The sequence below is a fragment of the Colletotrichum gloeosporioides genome, assembly GCF_011800055.1.
Source record: "Colletotrichum gloeosporioides strain Lc1 chromosome Unknown consensus_92, whole genome shotgun sequence".
Taxonomy (NCBI): domain Eukaryota; kingdom Fungi; phylum Ascomycota; class Sordariomycetes; order Glomerellales; family Glomerellaceae; genus Colletotrichum; species Colletotrichum gloeosporioides.
Window position 1 is genome coordinate 4,602 of NW_025544737.1, and position 20,871 is coordinate 25,472.

At 54.4% G+C, this 20,871-nt stretch overlaps 5 protein-coding genes across 5 annotated transcripts; 2 read left to right on the forward strand and 3 right to left on the reverse strand.

Annotated features, from left to right (window-relative positions):
- Positions 1–2,303: 2,303 nt before the first annotated feature.
- Positions 2,304–2,561, reverse strand: GCG54_00008936 (uncharacterized protein; the record flags this gene model as incomplete). The annotated part of the gene is made up of 2 exons (XM_045408891.1): positions 2,304–2,388; positions 2,440–2,561. The coding sequence occupies 2 exons, from the start codon at positions 2,559–2,561 to the stop codon at positions 2,304–2,306; spliced, it is 207 nt and encodes a 68-aa protein (XP_045257807.1).
- Positions 2,562–6,046: 3,485 nt separating this feature from the next.
- On the forward strand, positions 6,047–9,465 carry GCG54_00008937 (Exocyst complex component SEC5; the record flags this gene model as incomplete). Its single annotated transcript, XM_045408892.1, has 3 exons — positions 6,047–6,437; positions 6,544–8,695; positions 8,772–9,465. Coding segments are annotated over 3 exons (3,237 nt in total), but the record flags the coding sequence as incomplete, so codon positions are not given.
- Positions 9,466–10,536: 1,071 nt separating this feature from the next.
- On the reverse strand, positions 10,537–13,090 carry GCG54_00008938 (uncharacterized protein; the record flags this gene model as incomplete). Its single annotated transcript, XM_045408893.1, has 3 exons — positions 10,537–10,778; positions 10,846–12,393; positions 12,568–13,090. The coding sequence occupies 3 exons, from the start codon at positions 13,088–13,090 to the stop codon at positions 10,537–10,539; spliced, it is 2,313 nt and encodes a 770-aa protein (XP_045257809.1).
- Positions 13,091–15,214: 2,124 nt separating this feature from the next.
- Positions 15,215–17,751, forward strand: GCG54_00008939 (putative secreted glycosidase; the record flags this gene model as incomplete). Its single annotated transcript, XM_045408894.1, has 4 exons — positions 15,215–15,295; positions 15,345–15,854; positions 15,910–16,386; positions 16,441–17,751. The coding sequence occupies 4 exons, from the start codon at positions 15,215–15,217 to the stop codon at positions 17,749–17,751; spliced, it is 2,379 nt and encodes a 792-aa protein (XP_045257810.1).
- A 429-nt stretch (positions 17,752–18,180) lies between these two features.
- GCG54_00008940 (Transmembrane protein) lies at positions 18,181–20,203 on the reverse strand (the record flags this gene model as incomplete). The annotated part of the gene is made up of 6 exons (XM_045408895.1): positions 18,181–18,651; positions 18,702–19,736; positions 19,784–19,871; positions 19,928–19,981; positions 20,035–20,052; positions 20,115–20,203. 6 exons carry the CDS (start codon positions 20,201–20,203, stop codon positions 18,181–18,183), a joined length of 1,755 nt encoding a protein of 584 aa, XP_045257811.1.
- Positions 20,204–20,871: the final 668 nt, after the last annotated feature.

Below are 20,871 nucleotides of genomic sequence, written 5' to 3' on the forward strand. Positions count from 1 at the left end.
AACATGGGAGAGAGGCAACGAGTCCAACAGTCAACACACTGCCCGCCACCTTGAGCTCAGAGGGCTTACCTAACACTGATCTCGCCGGGTCTTCATAAGGTACGTTCACGAAGGCTTGATCAAGGTTTATCTACGCTTACCGCCTATATCGCCGACACCGTCCCTTAACACACTGAAGGAGGCATTTCGAATGCTTTCATGGACTGAGGAACCAAATGTAAGAGGGACTATCAGGCGCATGGGCCAATGCAAGCGGGGTCGGGTTTCAGAAACGTACCTACCTACCCAACGGCATCTGTGGAGGGGAATCTCTGGTGTGTAGGGTCAATTAGCATTGACAACGTCTTGCTTGGCGTCTGGCAAGGTCAAAACAATCATGGCAGCGAGTCTTTCGGACAGAAAACCAACTACAGTAGGCCACTCGCCCGGGTCCAGCCTGCACTTTCAATCAGCCCCGAGGTTCTACATCGGCGTCGAAACAGGCTCTCATATACATTCTCATACGCGGCCCAGTCAGAGGAGGAATGGCGGTGTCCATCGTTTGCTTCGGTCTCTTGCTACCTAATCAAGCGACGCTTGGAAACGAGCGGTCCTGGCCCCAAAGGAATAGCAAAATCGATGGCGAGAGATATGCTGGGCTTCGTAGCCTGAGCCTGTCCCGCCGAGCATACCATCACAAAAGCCTGCTTTTTCCTCAATGACGACTGGTGTTGCGACAGACAAAGAAACCCTCGAAGCTGAGTATCCTCCAAACATCGCACGCCCCTCCAAGTCCATGTTTGCATTCACAGACGATCTTGCAGCTTTGTCGGCTGCTTACATCATCTGAATTTGCATGCTCATGCGCGGCTCTTGGATCGTACGTCAGCCTGCTGCCTTGGATGGGATATCAGGCAATTCTCCGCTCGTTGAGAGCATCCGGGTCTATGATGTGGAAGCCTGTCCCGCGTAGCACGCAACGAGTTGGACCAATGCTGAATTCAACTCTTCATTCATAATTTCCAACGAAAATTATTGTTTTGGGGGCTTCTTCGCATATGCCCTGTCAACTATGAGTTGTTAGATAACGCAACTCTGAGTGACATGTACCTCCTTCTTCATTGGTGCGGCCTCGTCCAGGCACAAGTCTCAAAATCCAGATGTACTAGGATCCTCACATCTAGACCGGCACATTGGTTGCATCGGTGGTCGGCGGTTACGCGAGACCGACACCGATCTGGCCGTTGTCGATCTCCGGCGCTCCGCTCCGCCTGCAGATGGGGTCCATTGTCCCTCGGGACCGAAGCCGGCCTGCTCGGGGACTTTGCCAGAGAGAGAGTCTACAGACTACAGTCGACGCTCGAATGTGGTTGCGCGGTTCGCATTTTAGGGCCAGCGACATCGCCTAGTGTCGTCATCGTATGGCTAGATGAAATTCGATCGGTCGCGAAACCCATGGATCAAACGAACATGGCGAAGACCCCAGGACCCTTAGACCAAGTCGGCAAGTCCAAATGAAAGGTTATCGGGGGCTTTGGGGGCGACCACCCATCTTGCTGTTGATGAGGGTCGAATTCACACGAGTCGGTCAGCCCTTCGGATCCCATCGGGCAAGTTCACGGGGGCCGGTTGCTGAGGTACCCAATCTGATCGAGAATGCAGTGATTGGCGCTCACAGGTACAGCGGTAGACAAACGTCCACGGATGTGCCGGAAGTTGAACAACCGGGGCGAGAAAATAGGGTCTGATGGAGTCGGCATTCTGGTCTGCAGCGCTTTGGAGGAAGGACATGTTGGTTTGAATCCCTACGAAGAAATAAATTGAACTAACAAAACAGGTATCAGCTGCACGCTGCTCTACCAACGCCATGATTCTAAAAACTCCTTGGAAACCCTATCATGCCCCCCTAGTGCGGGTAATCGATATCAGATGTAATTGATGAGTGATAGTCCACGTCCCGATCCCGGTCCGACCAACGGCTGCGTGCATCGGCCTCGCGCTCTCGCTCCTCAAGGTTGATGGAGCAAGAGACTTGGACCGCACATCGGGAACATGGACGGCCAGTTCCCGAGAGCGTCGTAGTGGTGTGTGGAGACACGTTGGCGTGCCGTCAACTCCGACCAGGCTTCGAGGATCGAAAATGTGTCGCCTCAGTCTGTTTGGACGCGCTGCGCGCTGTTAACGCCGTGGTTGCGCCGTGATTTGTGGCGGTTTTGGCTTCCGCCAACACCGGATTGAACCCCGCCAATCGCAGCACCCAGGCCCTACTTCCGTGCTTCCTTGCTTCCTATCCCTCTGCCCCAGCTTCCCGTTCGGGAAGTGGTTTAATGGGAGCTGCTGACAGTGGAAGCAGACGACGTGCTGCTCTGAGTGTCTGTCGAGTTGGTTCTGGTAGCCTTCATGCGTTCACTGAAGTGGCCTGTCAGTATAAACTTCTCGGCCGTTGGTTGCAAAACTCACTGGGTAGAGCGATCCAGGAGGTGGCACTCATACTTGGCGGTGCCGGACTTGATCTGGAACTTGATGCCCTTGTTTTCCAAGACATTCTGGAGCTGACCCTTCTGAGCGTCGGCGGAAGGCATTGTGACGGTTTGATATTGTTATTTGAGCAGGAATGATATATGAGCTGGGTCCCTGAGGAGTAAAGACTGGAGAGAGCGGCAGGGTGTAAGCAGTAGACGCGTGAAGATGGCTGACCCGGGCACGGAGGGTTTGGGATGAGGGAGGGAAGTCTGCTTCAATATATAGGAAAATAGCTCAGTGTACCTTATGTAGAGTGAGAGAGAGTGCCGACTTATCCAGGGCTGTTGGACACGCCGAGTTGCGACGAACAAGCGCGACGAAGGGCCCCAACATGGAAAGAACCACGATTGGATCTACGAGGACGGATAGTGTATGTACCTACGAATACACCACCTAAGCTTAGGTGCGGCACGGTTGTAGGTACGAGAACCCCTGCAGAAGTGTCAAGTGGCCGCCCGGCAGACAAGGCAAGGGAAGCCGATGTGAGCGATATTCTGGACTGGACTGGACTGGAGATGCAGATGCAGAGCATGGGCCCAGAAACCCCAACTGAGGACGGCGAGGCACCTCATGTAGGTATCCATCTGGTACATCCTACTTATCATCCCGTTCTGCTTGTATCGCGTACCTACCGCCTAGTCTGTGTCTACCGTCCAGGTCTGTGTCTCCGTGCCGAGGCCAGAGTCAAGTGCCCAGACATTAGAGGGTCCTGCCATGATGTCGACTAATCACAGGCACTGCAAGGAAACCCGACATGGTTGCAGAAGCTTCTTTCTTGAATCCGACGTATACGGGTACGCGGGATGCAGCGACTGTCAATTTGTCCCATTCCCGTTGACATTCCCAGTCCCATCGGTTCCCATTCGCATTCATGTTTCCGCCACTGGCTAGTGGTCAACATTGGAGGAGATGAGCAGGAGCGCTTAGCGTGGGGTTCCGCATGTGCGGTGAGACTTGAACCGCGGACCAAGTGGTGCCTCCAGGTCCTCCACTGCGACGGGAGGAGGCTTCATCCCAGTTGGCAAATGTGTGTGTGTGTGCGTGTGTGCTGCTATCGCGGACGAGAGCGAGGTTGTAGATGCCCTGAGGCGAGCGAGCCCCGCCGAGTTTCCCGCGAATGGTCAACCTCGAATTGTGATCATCATAGCGAGGCTTTCATTTCTGCTCGTCTCACGCCAACCTCCCCGCCCACAACGTGTTTGCATCTGATACAGCCGAAAGGATCAGAGGACGGTGTCCCACCCAAGGTTCAAAGTCACACTGAGGTGCATCCGCCATCCAGGTCGGCCTCAAATTTTCACTGTCATTATGTGATACTCCGAGAAGCAGAGACGAGAGCTGGTTAGCTGTCGTCGGCACAGTAGGGCAAGGAAACCCAATGCCAGGAGGGCTGAACCTGGAAAGAAGAACGAAAAAGCGTCGAAGCAAATGCTTCCAGAAGCATTCCACACTTCGCCAAGCCTGCGCGGAAGCTTGGTCCTGCCTGAATCGACCAAAGTGCCATCCCATCTTTCTCTCATGCGCTCCGATGCACCATCCCCAACAAGTCAAGAGCCAGAGTCTTGGCCTGGACTGGCCTGTTCTCTGGCCTTCCCCATGCCCCAGCCCATCCCATAATCGGCTCAAATCCTCAGCACTGCAGGATCAACTCTTTGGCAAGGTGAAGCAGCCCAGGAGCATTGTCAACAATACTTCATTGGAGGAGCAGTCGCCCAAATATCGGGGGGGGGGGGGGGGGGGNGGGGGGGGGGGGGGGGGGGGGGGGGTGGGCAGAAGAGCTGAAGACCACACGCCATGGACGCTCCCGTGCACCGCTGCGTTATGTATGTCTGCGTAGGCCCCTCTGCAAATGCCTGTCCATTCCCTCCCTTCTTCTTTGGCGATCCCCATGGGGAGAAAGGTCAACCTGTGTCGGTCAAGGGAAAGATGGAACGTGCTCCTCATACCCATCCACGTTGACACGGGGCACCCATTCAAGAGACAGGACGATGCCTAGCGGATCCGACACACGTCGAGCAGCTCAGGTTGATTCGGTTCACGGGGCTGGCTGGCAGGAGAATGACAAGACCACATTCTGGCCAAATGACTCGCATTCATTCCCAACCGCTTGAGAGTGTCTGCCAGACGTGCTTCCACAGCGGCCAGGCTTGGTCGTCAAACAGCTGAGGAAATACTCGCTCCAACTCAGGTTGAAGAAGTCCCTCCCGTAGTCCGAGGGATGGCCGAATCTCAAAGTGAACCATAGCCCGCCCCATGAGACTGGATAAAACCAAGCCTTGGCCGCATGTCACGACTCGGAGGTCGTGGAGCCGGGTTTCTCGTAGCGCTCTTTCCACTGGACGGAGGCCGGGATGCTCCACAAAACCCCGTTGAAAGTGAGGCCAAGCATCTTGGACAAGAGACACTGGACCTTAATTAGTGTAGAGTCGAAAGTGAGGCCAAGCATCTTGGACAAGAGACACTGGACACCTTGACAGACACGGACGAGAAGACGACCACAAGATCAAGTGACGAAACTCAAAGCTCAGGCGCGTTACCCGTCTGGTGTATCCACCGCGGGTTTTCGTGCAGCATGCTGACCTTGGGATTGGCCGATGAGATGGCTGCCCTCTCGGGCCCGGAGATTTCGTCACCGACAAAGCAACATGACATTGACGATGAAATATAGCTGCGATGCTTGGCACACTTGGCCAAGGCCACTGTCTGCTGTTATATCGCTCGTTCCCCTCATTAGCCCTCCACTTGTTCTCGAAGCCGAAGAGAAGGTCCCCTTGTTCGTGGAGGACCGCTGTCCGACAAGTACCCAAAGTATCTCTACAATAGCGTCACTTACGAAGTCCACCGGTCTGCTCGCATTGGTGGCATGCGGTCGAACTCAACCAGGCGTCGCGATCCGATGGGGATCGAAATCCTCCAAGAGAAAGGACACCGCTAATCAATCTTCAGCGTGAGCCTGCAAGGACCTCTGGAATCCCCGTCGCGAGGCTGATTTAGAAAGATGATCTATGGTATTCACAGCCCGGAGTCTGTGCATGATAATGTCGGGGTGTTGCACCGCAATTGCTGCTCGGTGGAAGAAGAAGGTGCCGCCCCCTTACTGCGGTACCTACGGTAGGTGAAGCTGGCCATGGCCAGCGGTGCTCTGAGCCGGCAAGACCCACACCCGGCCCGAAAGGTCGTGGTCACTCAACACTCAAGTACCTAGTCACTGAATTACACCACCCCGACCCACCTCTTTTGCGAACGCGTAGGTATCAGTACCTAGGTAAGGTTAGGTAATATGCTGAGCTGAAGTCGGGTCGCTGCTCCGGCTCCTACCACCGCCCTGGACTTGACATCACCGAGTGAAGCTGGCCACATCTGCGACCGAGTTCTTCCTTGCGCTTACCGACGTCCACAGGTGCCTCTTGCGGCTTTTGGCGCTTCCAGTGCCTCCTGGGAAGCATTGTGACTAGCTGCCCTTTGGCCAATGGAATCTGCTCTCGTTCGCATTTGAAACGAATCGCTGCTCCACGTCCTCGCCAGCTGTGCGCTCCCTCACAGAACCTCCGGCCGCTTTCCGACCACAAACAACAATAGCGACAGCAAACAAAGATACCCAAACATGTCAGACTACGAGCGAACCATCCTGGAATTCTACCAGCTTCCCAGCCCGTACCCGAACGAATGGCCCGACGAAAAGAACCAGAGCGGTGGATCCGACGATGAGGAGAAGGATGAGAAGAAGGCAAAGCTGAATCGCCGCAAGTCGCGATACCAGGCGCTCGAGCGGGCCGTCAGCAACCGCAACAGCATGATTCCCGGCTCGCAGTCCGAGAAGGGCGGCATTGGCAATATTGTCCAGCGAGATGAACCTGACCCCTTGGGCACCACCGACAGCGTCGTCAGGACTCTCCGCCAGCTCGGAGTGCCGATCCAAGACGACCCTCGTTTACGTACGTAACCAGCCCGGGTAGGAGAGACGGAGACGGAGACGGAGACGGAGAAGAAGGGACGGTGGAAATGCCGCGATTGTTGACCCGATGCTAACACAATGCCCAGGCAATCGGTTCCTCCTCTCCTCTACAACCTTCTCCCCCGCCCTGTTTCTGTCACAGATGCACGCGACTGCCGACACTCAAAGCTTGCTGGTCGGCCTGGACGTTCTGTCTCAGTCAATTGATCAAAAGTCTGCATCACTTAAGGTCTTGGTGGAAACCAACTTTGAGCGTTTCGTCAAGGCGAAGGCCACTATAGATAATGTCTACAAGGAGATGAAGTACCGCGGCGCGGAGCCGCCACCTCCGCCAACGACCGGCCGCCCTCGAGGCCATTCTCGACATGCTAGCCGAAGCAGCTTCCGCAGCAGCAATGGCGGCATCGCCCTTGCCAACAACCTTGCATCTCCCACTTCAGACACCCGGAAAAAGAACGCTCTCGTCAAGGAAAGCGAGTACGGCATTGCAGGAATCAAGGCGCCTCTGCTAGACGTGTCCGCCAAGGCCGAGGATGTTTGGGGCCCTGCTCTTGGAGGTCGCGAAAAGGAAGAGAATCTCAAGATCGTCTCGGCCAACCTGGAGCACTTCAAGGAGTACGTGGAATTGAGCTCCGCCATCGCGGACAGCATCAAGCGCCGAGACTACGAGAGTCTCGTTGAAGAATACAACAAGGCGCGCAAGTTCTCGGACAATGCGCGCTACCTGGCAGCAAACGTATCGGCAAGCAATTCAACAGACACACAGCTCTATCAGATCGTACTGGCAGCCCGCATGTGGCACGATGTTGACGAGCAGATTCAATCGTTCAAGCGGGATGTCTGGCGAAAGCTTGTCACTCTACACAACGTTTCTAAGGCCGACAACTTGGGACAACAGGACCAGCACATGGAGTTGATTAGTCTTCTCTTGGAGTTGGGCGTGGACGACAATCCGATCTGGGTTTGGTTGCTGAGCCGATATGACTATCTTAAGGGCAAAATCCAATCGACGTCGGATCGTTCCAAGGTTGAAGTCGAAGTGCTGCGTCGCCGGCTGGCAAACGCCGAGAAGCCGGGTCCCCATGCGGTCGCATCACACCTCCGTTCACTGGGTCGCGTGGCCGTCGAAAACAAGATCGCGTCGGCCGACTCGGCTGACGTTATTGAATTGTGGGAGAAGATGCTTGCGTACCTGTCCAGTGTTCTCTCCTCGCAAGGAATCCTGGGAGAGGTCGTGGATTTCTGGCAGACTGTACAGGGTTTCCTGGATGGCAAAATTCAGCGGACCATGCCGATAGGCTACAACGGAGAATCACAAGAACATCACCATTTGACGGAGCAAGGAGCCGAAGACCTGCAGAAAGGCACACTGGAACTTGTCGATATGATTCGGGAAACCGTCTTTTCCTTTTTCGCTGGCCCGCCACCAGAGGATATCTCGCTTCTATTCTCGCCTCTACCCATGTCACCTAAGAGCCCCCCGTCCGCTTCTGCCGGAACGCCAACAGGCATGCGAGATCCCCGGCTTAACCTCGATCCTAACAACATTCCCCCTCCCTCACCCAAGCGCGGCGAGACCTGGGAAAAGCTGGCCTTTTGGCCTCCGTGGTCGAACTCTGTTAGCGGTGTTCATTATCTCTCCAAGATGCTTGCTCTTGTTGGATCGGGAGCGTCCGACTTGGCGAGCATCGGCCCCGTTGTGAATGGATCGGATGCCAGCGTCTTGGACAGGCTGAAGTCGCTGGTGAACGTTTCCCGGGAAAGATGTGTCACCGCGCTATGCGCCGCTTGGAACAAAGATGCCGAGAACATCAAGTACGTCGAGGACTGGTACCGCTCACCAGAGCTGGGCGACCTTACTCGGATGCCCTCCAGCTTTGCAGCTTTCGAGGGCGCGTTGCTCGCAGGCATGCAGAAAATTCTCTACATATCTGAAGCCATGTCCAAGCCTGGTGCGGGGGATATCGTCCTCCCACCGCCTAGTAAGCTCTTACAGATGGTGAGAAGCCAATACGTTACAACGCTCTATAAGGCGCTGAGCGGTATGGTGGAAAACGCCGAGAGATCTGTCAAGAAGGCTGATGACGATTGGACGACTGATATTGACGGCACCATCGCCACCACCGCCCCNTCAAGAAGGCTGATGACGATTGGACGACTGATATTGACGGCACCATCGCCACCACCGCCCCACCCGCCCCTACAGGCGGAAGGGCGACTCTCGATGCGGGAGACAGGGTAAGCCGCTCCCATACACATCGACGATGGACCATACTAATTTTATGTAGAATGTCCGTATGCTCCTCACCCTCAGCAACCTGCAAGCACTTCGAGCCAAGGTTGTTCCGAATCTTAACTCGCAGTTCGAGAACGCCTTCTCGGTGAAGCTTAGCGACGAGTCCAAGACGATCAAGGACGTCTTGGGCCAGATCGATGCGAGACTCTTCCAATCATACACTAGACCGTCGATAGAATCGCTCAGGAACATTGTTCGAGCCGGTGTCGCAGCACCCGATTGGGTTCCCGAGACGGGACAGAAGCCACGAGAGGCGAAGCCCTACGTCTACGAGGCTCTGCTCAGTCTTGTTCTTGTTCACACTCAGGTCTCTACAACAGCCCCGACTCTCACCTCGCAAGTGTTGTCCTACCTGCTCGAGCAAACCAGTCGTGAGCTCCTCGAGGCATTCCGCACTCGGCAACGGTATACGCTCGAGGCTCTAATGCAGGCCACCCTCGACGTCGAGTTTGTGGCCCAGACTCTAAGTCAGTACACAACAGACCGCGCCTCCCAGCTCCAAAGTGAAATCTATTCGGAACTTGACGGACGCACCGACAATGACGCGCGCGCTCGGCTGCAAAGTGAACTGCCAGAGATGCGCAGCGTGCTCAAGCGACTGCGGGAGGCGAGCAAGAATGAATTTGCGTGCTTCCGCAAGCCGAAGCGTCCTGGCATGGGTCCTCAGCGCACTGGGACGGGAGATTCTGCCGCTAGTATTACGAAGGGCTAGAGGCCTCCTCCGGAATGCAGCTGGAGACCTATATATTACTGAGTCGTTATGTCGCATCTCCCAGAAGCTCTGTTCGTGTTCATGGACCACTTGCTTGTTGCCAGCCGTATCGTCACGCTTGATGCTGATGACGGATGAGATACAACCAAGCAACCTAGGGCGCAGCTCACGATAGCATCGCACGATAGCATCGTAGGAGAAAAGGAGCATGTGTCTCATGAGTAACGCGGGCGAAGATTTGAAGGCTCTGTGCGAAGCATAATGCCAGGGCTTTTGGGCGCGCCGATAAAGAGGAAGGCTTTCGTGTTTGCCAAAGGCGCAGGATGCGTGCGCAAATGTTGAATGTTCAATGTCGTATAGCCCAATGTTTGGCAATAATAGAGTTGCACGTGAGAGCTTTTATCAAGTGACTTGGAAGTGCTTTGTCATGAAAGTGTCGATATATTTGCGGCAAGGGTTTCGAGGGGTATCTATGGGCAAATTCTCCTTGAAAGTGTGTGTGTGTGTGTGTGTGTGTGTGTGTGTGTGTGTGTGTGTGTCTCCCACTGGGAGACCGACCGAAGGGATTTTTGTAAGCCATCTTATAAACAGAGGTCCGTCAATGAAGTCCATGTTTGTTGTTTGATGATTTCCGATGTATACGCAAACCTTGAAAGGCTAGAAGAGCTTTTCCATTCCCAAGAGGGCCTAACATCATGAACTCCAGTCCTTTTGCGCTTCTCGTGCCAAAGTTCTGTGGTGCCTTCTCCAGCCTTATTTTTCTTTTCTCTCCCTCTTTTCTCTGCACCCGATTTTCTTCCCTGTCTAATCCCCTATTTTGATTCATGCGTACATGAGTATCGAAGTGAAGGATAGGTCATACATCGTAATGTCTCTTTTTGTCATTGATGGTATCATACCTCGTGGCTTTTTTCTTTTTTTTTTCTTCCCTTTTCTTTCTCTTTTTTGTCTTATTTCTTCGTTCTCATCCATTCATTCGTCATAGGAGTCACACATCAACTCGCTCTCTTGCCGCCTACTTTCTGGGACTGTCAGGTCCGTCTCCTGAGATCAAAAGCCGTGTTCGCCGTACTAGACGAGCACTGTAGGAAGGGTGTCAGCGACCGTTGGGGAGCCGACAGCAGAAGGAGCCGAGGTTGGAGGCGGTGGAGGTGTGGTATGGCCGGAGCTAGTGGGCGCACCCATGTGGTGACCGGCTGTGCTCTCTCCTTCCTTCGGCGGAAGCAGGACGTGACTGCAAAAGTGGAGTTCCAGAGAGCGGGATGTCTCTGGACTGAAGGCGCAGGTTTCCAACTTGCGAACGACGTCGTCGTCTGTCAGAGTCCAGAGGGTCAGTTATCGTGATACAGCAGAGAGGCAATGGAACAAAGGTTGTCTTACAGTCAAGGTTCAGCGCATTGAAGAAGTCCACTATTGGAGCATGGTCGGGATCGCCAATGTCGAGTACGGTCAAGCGCCCGTCGAGTGCCCGGAATGTCTTCGGATGGGCCTTCCGGAGGGTCAGCAGCATCTTCAACAGGTCTGCAATCTCGTGGCCTTGGTTGACATAGCATGAGGGTGGACGGTCCAGAGGCCAACGCTGGCGGAAGTCGTCCATCTCCCAAACCTTGAAAGTCCAGGTGGTCTTCTCAAGACAGTGCAGGAGGATTAGGATCGACAGGTACACGTCAAAGTGGATCCTGGCCTTGCCGTTTTCAAGACACCGCTGAAGCTCACTAATGAGTTTGTTAGAGACGTTGTTCGCTCTGCGCTCGGTTGCTGCGGACAATTGGAATGTTATCAGATTGTAGATATCCTGATCGTCGCTGCCCGCAAAGTCCTCAGGGCCGCGGGGAACGACAACACCTTGGTGTTCTTCAGAGATGTACCAGCCGCGCTCACGGTCAAGAATCTCAATAAGACCCCATAGGTCGATGGCAAGTTTCAAGATTTTGCCGGTGGCCTTGTCCTCAGGGAATTTCTGCGCAGAGTCCAGGACCACTTGCATAAAGTGGGAAGGCTCACGCTGTATAAGGGTGGGTAAAATGAGCTTCAAGAACTCTTCCATTCGAGCCGGAAGGTCTTCCTTGTCTTGATCAATCATGACGACTTGAAACAGCGCATGAGGTTGTTCCGGAGGCTGGCCATCTCCGTTTTGCTGCTCTGCTCCTTCGGGGACTGTTTCGGGCTGGGGCTGACGAGGCGTGACCAGAGCAGCAAGACTGAGACTGGGACTGTCTTCCCACAAGGAAACAACGAGAGAGGTGCCGTTTGAGAGTAGTTGGTAGGATTGCCTGGCCTGCTTAACTCTAGTTTGCGCAAGAACAACAATCAAAGCAGCTGAGTAGAGGGTCAACTCTTGATTGAGACGAGTCCGAACACAAGGATACGTCCAGTGACGGGGGCCTTGGATCTTGCGGCATTGGTCGCAGGGGTCATGGGTGCCGCAGGTCTTTCTCAGGATGCGGCATCGAATACAAGCACCTTTCTTTCGGGCAGCTTGAACTTCCTTACGTCGGACCGGGGTATACGCCTTTCTTTTGTGCTCACTCAACGTCCCATTGCCAATGGGCATTCTGGTGCCGCCTCTGTTAGGAGGTGCAATGGTAGCGACATGAGTCGCAATAGTGGGGTTGTGACTGGTAGTCATGTAAGTCATCTCCCCCCAGGGCTGTTGAGGAGGAGTAGCGTTGTTGAGGTCGGGAATCGCGTTGGTGACTTCCGCTGGCGACATGATGGGGCTTACGATCTGGGCCTCATGATGCTCGGCAGTGAGCTGAGGGTCCATTAGGGTGTGAGTGAGACGGGCGGTTGCAGCGGCAGCAACAGAAAGATCCGACGAGTCTAGAGAATTGGCGGCGGGTTGCTGCGTTGCTGCTTGAAGGTGCTCCATCTTCTCTTCGGTGGTGAGGAAATTCAGAGGGTTGGCGCTTTCCTGGGAGGCCGACTCTGCACATAGTCAGCATTGACCACTTGCACTCATCTCAACTCACGGTGAGAGGAGACCTTTTTTTTTCTTCTTTTTTTTGGCCACGAGGATCATGGCAAGAGGATGACAAGACTTCTCGAGAGGTGCAAGGGGTGGAGTGAAGGAGGTAAGAAAAAAGAAGAAGAAAAACTCACCCTTTCTCTCACGAGCAGGCCTGTTCTCATAGCTCACCGGTGGGTTCTCCAATGTGAACTGTTCCTGGACCTCAAAGCCCATGCCCATGCCCATGCCCATGCCCATTTGACGAGCGGTCGGATCTGCGACTTCTCGTCCTGGAGCTTGAGGAACACCCATCTCGTTTTCTCCAACTTGACGTGAGGCTTCTGCGAGGGTACGCAACGCGGACCAGTTCTCTGGGGCCTCAGTCGCGACTTCTGCTGCGGCTGTAGCATCAAGCTGGTTGACAGTAAGATTCATGGACCGCGGGGCGGACGCGCCTGAGTGAAGACCAGCAAATCCGAGTGCGGCATTGATACGTTCCTCTGGTGTTATGGCGGGGCATTTTTCGGTAATGTGTTTGTGCAAAACTTCGCCGCGGCCTTTGGGGAAGTTCTCACCGCACAACTTGCAGGTATGGGGATATCGGTTACTAGAGTCGGCCAACTTGGGGCCCCTCGTGAAATACTCCCCAATGACGGGGTTTGGTTTTCTGCCCATGATGACTGTCTGAACGCCCCCAGCCGAGTACACAGGCCGAGGATTCAGAGGTGCTGGTTTACAGGACAGAGCATGCACTGTTGACCGCCGGAGACCGAGTGGTTGAGAGACGGGCTCGCTGTAGGGTCGCGGTGACCGCCTTTGAAATTCTGCCCTCCGTGTCGATATCGGCGAATTGCCAGCGGATCAGCGCTCTGAGATATAGGGAATAGATGCCAATGTCGGCGTAGCAGTCTGGAGATATTGCAGGCAAAAAATTGCCTTGCCTGGATTATTCCAGCGCGTGACAATGATCGATCTGCCTTTGCTTGACCTGGAGAGAACGATGCAATTCACAAATTCTGCCAAAATTTTACACCGCTCTGTGCCAAATTTGGATGAAGATAATCCGGAACACCCCGTCGTCCACCTGTCGGATTAATGATGGTAGGGATGTTCAATCACGTGAGTGACACCCCAGGAAGGTCACACCCAGATGCTCACCAGTGCCATCAGCTGGCACCAGATGTGCCCATTTCGGCCAACATCGTTAGCAGCACAGGTGCGCCATGGTTGCGGTTGCCGTTGCCATACAATACGGGACTACCCTCGTAGGCATTCGAGGTCTCCGAACTCTTCATTCCTGCTCTCATTCCTCACTTTTGAGAGCAGAGGGGTCGAAACTCTGGCTCCACGTGCGCGTCCCTTTGATTCCCGTTGCACAAATGTTGTCATATGCCATGCAGCTGTAGGTTGCCATGAACGCTACTGGATTTCTATAGCGTTGTACAGAGTACAGAGGAGTCTTGAGAAGTCTTCCACACGTGCATTGGCGCATTTGGCCCGTAGGCTCAAAGTCCCCCTCCGCGGTCGGATGACACTGGCTCGTGTCCCTCTGTTGGGGGGCACTTCAAACTACTCCGAGTACCTGAGCTACCTGGGAACTCTCAAGAAACGTGCAAGTCTCGGCGTTGTCGTTACTTAATGGAACCTGTCCGGCACGGGGCCGAATGCAGGCCACATGCGAGGGCCGAGTGGCTTCAGTGTCTCCGGCCGTGTCCTCGAGAACGTCTGATTGACGCTAATGGTAACAGGATAGGGGGGATGCCATCAGTGACCTCGACTCCCTCCGATCCATAGATTCCCCAGATGAATCCGGGTCTCGGCATCTAGCCCCCAGATTGCTCAAAGAACGTGCCAACCCGTTCGGCCCGGGCGCTGGCTCGTTGGTTGGCTGGGCTGCACATCGAAACGTTAATACTTGACACCTTCGGGGCGGCGCATCAAGACTCTGTATGCCCCCATTTCCACGATATGGCCGCCAAAAAGACAGGCAACCCCGACGAGACCCGAATTTTCCCCTCCCTCGCAGCGCTTATCCGACGGGGCCTATGTTGAAGGGTTACATTTCGCGCACCTGGGATCTCTGCTTAGTCTCGTTGGGCGCTTAGGTAAACTTGGCCAAGTACCGTTCCCGGAGGGGTCAGATCAGAGACGGGACGGCCAACAAGCGAAGGGTTAGCTGGATAAGTAATGCCGCGAAATGAGCCCAACAGCCCCCATTACGAATCCGTCAACACCAAGACTTTGCGCGGCTCGTGGCACTCACGCTCTGAGCACCGCACCGTCATCTGCAGCCTGCCATCCAGCGGCTGTCTTAAACACCGCTTTCTGCCTCACCTCCGTAGCCATTTTCTATATATCTATCCTCCCCCCCCCCGGGTCTTGTCATGCCATCCTGAAAAGCGCCTCGTCCAGTCACAGTCTTTCGTTGCGGCACGTTGCCTGTCCCTCTTTACCCACACCACGGTCCCTACAGCCTAGAATACGACGTCGTCTTTACCTCGTGGGAGCTCCTGCAACGTCGTTTCGTGCTTGTTCTTGAGATCTGGGTCGTTCATTGCTTTATCAGATCTCCAGCAGAGTCCCGTCTTCCCCGCCTTCCTGCTTGAGACCCGTCACTCGGAGACTTGCCCAGGGTGGGCAATCCAGGTGCCAGTGCTTCGGGCAATTGTCCTTTCGAAATATACTTATACATCAAGGTGGGCGAAGGTTTGTTGCAAGACTTCGATTGGCACGCGTCTTTGCTTTTGTTTTTTTCCCGCACTAGTTTGAAGTTATCAGACCTTGCGCCTTTGTCGGAAAATGCGGCGCGGTGTTCTTTTGCACTTGGCGTCGACGGTGGCAGCACAGTCTGCCGACCTAGCCGGCTATGTTTTGACAGATGTAAGTTGCTTGAGATCTGGAGCTAGCGTAGGAACTGACATATCCCCAGACTGGCTCCGTGGGTGGAGGCAACACGTTCCCCGGGGTTTCGAGGCCCCTGGGCATGGTCAAGCTAGGGCCTGACCTCGAGAACGGGGTCGATGCCTACTCTGGATACCTTCCCGATGGCCACTTCATAGGCTTCTCTATGCTGCACGAATCCGGTACTGGAGGTGCCCCGAAGTATGGCGTCGTCAACCAAATGCCTGTTGTAGGCGACATCGAGAATCCGTTGAGCCAAAACACCGACACCCGGGCGCAGCCCGACGAGACTGAGGTTGGCCACTACAAATCGTTTCTCAGCTCTGGAGTCACTGTCGAACTCGGGGCGACAAAAAAGGCCGGCCTCTATCAGTACAGTTTCCCTAAAGAGAAAGGCTCTTCCAATGTAATCGTAGACGTATCTCATGTCCTGCCATCGTACAGGGGACAGGGTCTGGGGCAGAATTATTTGGGGGGGAAGATTGAGATCAAGGAAGGCGATGACTTTCACTACGAAGGTTACGGATACTATGACAACGTAAGCTATGCCAACCATGCCACTTGACTCAGGAATCTCGACTGACCCCCAAAAGGGCTGGAACCGCGCGGCGAAATGGCAAGTATTCTTCTGCGGCTACTTTGACAGCACACCGACTTGGAAAACATTTCTCGGCAAGGACCTCACGTCGACCGAGCTTTCGGAGTACGGCGTAGAGACGACTTATGAATCCGAGACCCAGCGGCTGGGAGCCATCTTCACTTTCGAAGACACTGCCGTCAAGTCGAGGGTCGGAGTCTCATTCATCTCCACGTCCCAAGCTTGCAGCAACGTGAATGCGGAGATACCCGCAGACAAGAGTCTGGCTTCCGTGAGGCAAGCCACTCGGGATGCGTGGAACACAGAGGTGCTCTCCAAAGTCAGGACATCCGACACGAACACGACAAAGCTCACCCAGTTGTACACGGCCTTGTACTTCATGAACCTGCTTCCGACCAACAAGACAGGCGAGAACCCCCTTTGGGACTCCGATGAGCCGTACTATGATGACATCTTTACGTTCTGGGATACTGTAAGTCTCGCGCGCGGAGATTCTGACTTCGCATGTAGCTAATAGGCCATATAGTTCCGTTGCACCACTTCGCTCCTTCATATCCTCCAACCCGAGGCTTATGAAGAATTCATCCGTTCCATGATTGACATCTGGCGCCATGAGGGCTACGTCTCCGACGCCCGCTCCTCTTTCTTCAACGGTGCCGTACAAGGTGGCTCCAACAGCGACAACGTCCTCGCCGACGCGTACGTAAAGGGCGTCCGCGGTAAGGTCGACTGGAATGACGGTTTGTCTGCCATGCTCAAGAACGGAGAAATCACCCCACCGAACAACAACGATCCTCGTGACCGCTCCAGCTCGACCAAGGAAGGCCGCGGCGCACTCCCCGACTGGCTAGAGTATGGGTACATTACCCCGACGTTTGCTCGCGCTGTTACTCGCGCCGTGGAGTACTCAACAAACGACTTTGCCATCTACCAGGTGTCCAAGGGCCTCGGTCTGACGGATACTGCAGACAAGTACCTCAAGCGCTCTCGCTACTGGCGTAACCACTGGAACGAGAACATGGAGGCTCTTGGCTTCAAGGGCTTCATGGGCCCCCGCAACTCGGACGGGAGCTTTCCGTCACAGGACCCCCTTGACTGCGGTGGTTGCTACTGGGCGGAGGCATATTATCAAGCTACGCCCTGGGAGTACTCGTTTAACGCGCACCACGATGCCGCACACATGATCGAGCTTGTCGGCGGAGCGCAAAACTACTCTGACAGGCTCGAAAAAACCTTCGAACCGGGACAGTACAAGGGCAACGGCCAATTCGGCAACACAATTTTCAACCCGGGCAACGAGCCTAGCTTCGGCACGCCGTACCTATTCAACTTTGTTAATAAGCAGCACCTCAGTGTTGAACGTTCGCGTTTCGTCGCCAAATCCTACTACAAGCCCGCCCCCAACGGCTTGCCAGGAAACTCCGATGCTGGAGCTATGGAGTCGTGGCTGCTTTGGAATATGATCGGCCTGTATCCCTTGACAGGACAGACGACGTTCCTTGTTGGCTCTCCCTGGTTCTCAGACCTGACCATGTCGCTCGGCGGCGGCCGTGAGCTCAACATCACGTCGACGGGCGGGTCCGAGGAGTCGTTCTACGTGCAATCCTTGCGCGTCAACGGTGAGGAATGGGACAAGTCTTGGGTGTCATGGAACGATCTCTTCGCTGAAGGGGGCTCGCTTGAATTCGAGCTGGGGACAGAGCCCAAGGAGTGGGCGACGGGAGAGCTGCCCCCGAGTCCGGCTAGTGTGGACTCACCGAGCTCCAGTTCGAGGTTGAGGCAGCAGCGGCGAAGGCGCTGGTGGCGTCGCGGTGACCAACATGCCATTGGATGGTAGTTTATTGCGTGTTATGGCCGACATTGGTGGAGCCAGCTTTGGCCAGCTTGTGGTTCTCAACTGGGAAGTATTCCTGGACAACCTCTTCATAATCTAAACTTTTTGATGCTGATTAGTACAGTGAGCAGAGCGGAAGGAGAAAGCATATCTTCCGCTCTGCTCCCTGAATCTCTTGCCAATCTATGGGTGTCTCTTGTGTTGAATTCTCAAAATCACACAGCCACCGTCGGCATTCTTCACACACAATCACACATTTGAGTTTTCTCCTACACAAAGGACTGAAGGTAAGTGCTACATAGCAAAAACGACTCATATTTTCACACACAAACTCCTTCGCTATGCCAATATCGCCTTTAAACATAGAATGCGGAGTGAGGGTATCGAACTCATTATGTACCTGCGAAAAGCAACGTTGTATTCTACTCTTGGTCAGCGGGATTCTCCTCCGTCCCAAACGTTCTTGAAATCGTCTGTATCTCCCACACGAAAGTTGTTGTTAAAGTCGTCTTCTTGTTCACTCTCCGCCCAAGGTGAAGCCATGGCTTCTTGTAGATGAGGTGACTCTATGTCTTTGTCTGCGTCTTGTTGAGCAACAGGATGTATTTCGGGTTGAACCGGTGGGGCAGGTGCTCTTGCAGAATCAGGAGCCGGACTTGGCTGCTTGGTTGACGGCCCGGACTCTGAATGAATCGGGGATGCTGTTGAACCTGGTCTCTCAAGAGGCTCTTGCTTCTGTTTTTGTTTCTTCTTCTTCTTGCTGGCAACTACTATGGGTTGATCAGGCCGAGGAGACCGACGGAGATGTTCGGTGGTGGAACGGGATGAGGACGCAAAGCCCAAGCTGCCTTGAGAAGACATATACCGCTTGCTCAACGGCTCACTCGCCGTGATTACGGGATACTAGATGAGGTCAGTAAGTTGCATGAACGTCGCTTTGGGATCTATCTTACATTCCAATCACCAAACTCTAGCTCACGTGCCTTGGTATAGAGTTGCTCTTCATCTGGGTCAATCTGGGGATCATTGGCCAGGTCTTCATTGAAAGTGCCGTTGGCATAGTTGTACTCTTCGCTCGGGCCGCCCGCAGTTCCCACGAGCAATGGATCCCGCTCGTTCATATCACGGTTGACTTGACGGTCAACCTGGCCGGGTGTCGGTATCCAGTACTTTCCCTTTCCGCCCCTAGAGTACCGCATGCCCTCCTTAAGCCTGCCAAGCCTGGCGCGTGACTCTTCGTGGGCCATGATCTTATCTCCTGAGTCGAAAGCACGGTATCCGTATTTGTCGCCTTTGAGGGTCTCCTTGGTGTCCTCGATCAAATCTCTAACGCCAAAAGCGTCACGGAAGGCGAACTTGACAGGCATCCTGGCAGACAGGATGCTGTTGTCAGCGAAGTCGTGCCAGGAGAAAGCATACCAGTGGGCGATGGCGAACGCAGGCATCTCTATGCAAATCAGAGCATCCTGTATGGCCGCAGCCAGGTTGCTGGGGGTGTAGCCTTCGACATTATCCGGGATGGCACCCAGCCAAACGAGAATCGAGAGCAGAAATCCCTGCCAGTAGGATGCAAAGATGATGAGTTTGATACACAGAAATTTGGGCACCGGGCGAAAAGGAACCAGGTCGTTGTGCATACACACCCAGAACAGACCAAGGCAGTACAGACTGAGGGTCACACTGATGTTGTAAATCAGGCTGCTCCAGAAGTAGCCCGACTCGGCCCCGATGTATCCTTCTTGGTAGGTTCCGGTTGCCTTCATAATGACGGTTGCTAGAGCAAGAACAGGTTTGAGCCATGCATATTGAAGAATGCCGCGCTTGATGGCGAGGAAGGTATGAGGGTCAGATATGTCGACTCGGGCAAGGACATGATTCATGGGCCAAAGGTGGTGAACGGGCTCCCGGCCATGGGTCATGATGATCAAAGCGCGTTCCCCACTGAGGTAGTTGATAAGGAGTTGGAAGAAGGTGTAGATGGTGAAAGCCTGAGAATGTCAGATAGGAAAGGCTGTAGCTTTGGAATAAGGTGTACCTCGTAGATATCACGGACAGGGTCGAGAAACGAGGCAGCCGTAATGGAAACCATGCTCGTCCATGAGGCGATGGAGTAGATGGGGACCCTGAAACAGCCAGTTAACGACGCGGACGCTTCTGCTACGACATCAAGCCAACGTACATGAGCAGTATCCGAATGACATAGCGCTGGAGCAGAGGCTTGCGATAGTTTTTGCTATATCCATATTAATGGCTGGGCATCGTGAAGTGGATCGCGAGACGGCCTACGACTGCAGGAAGATGGAACTATGGAGCGCATGTTAGCCTCAGCTCTGATTGTCTTGAGAAGGACCCAGGGCTCTGCTCACACGCCAGACAAAAGTGTCGCTATCAAGGCCGCGACACCGGAGACGATGATAGTCGCCGCGGTCAGCTTCTCGCCCGTGCCGCCCGCCATATTGTCTGCGGCGCGGAGAGATGCGTCAAGTGCGGTGGGTTGTGGTGATGGTGGTCGTGTGCCTAGCTAGGAGCCATCGAGGAAGCTCAGGTCGAAGAAGAAGTGGGAGACGCGCGAAACGAGCAGTATCGTGCGGTGGCGGTCGATAGTAGGTGGTTTTCGCAACCACAAGTTGACCTATCGCCAGCAAAGAGTCTGCAGATATAGCAAGGGACAAGGACAAAGTGGGCGAGACTTGAAGAGGGGAGCTGCAACCTTCAGACGCGACGGCGACGGCGACGGCGACGGCGACAGCGATGACGATAGACCGTGCTGCCCTCAGCTGCTGTTGCAGTCGTAAAGTGTTGCGTAAGTGTAACTTGCCAGACGTAAAGGAGCACAGGTCGCTGCAACAACTGAAGGTACGTACCGGCTGTACGTCAGGCGGGCCAGACCCTCCGCCAGCAGCTGCACCGACTGACTACCTTAATTAGAGCTTCCAATTAATTCTTAGCAGACAGGCGGCAGGCAGCTCCCTTGGGCTGCTGGGGTAGATGGTTTCACCGCATGCTTGGGGCCGTGACATGTGGGGGACGGGGACAGTTGAGTCTTCCACCTCACGCCTCCAGAGGCTGATTACGATGATACACTCCACTGTGAACGGGAAGCTCCAGCAGGGCTCCCACCTA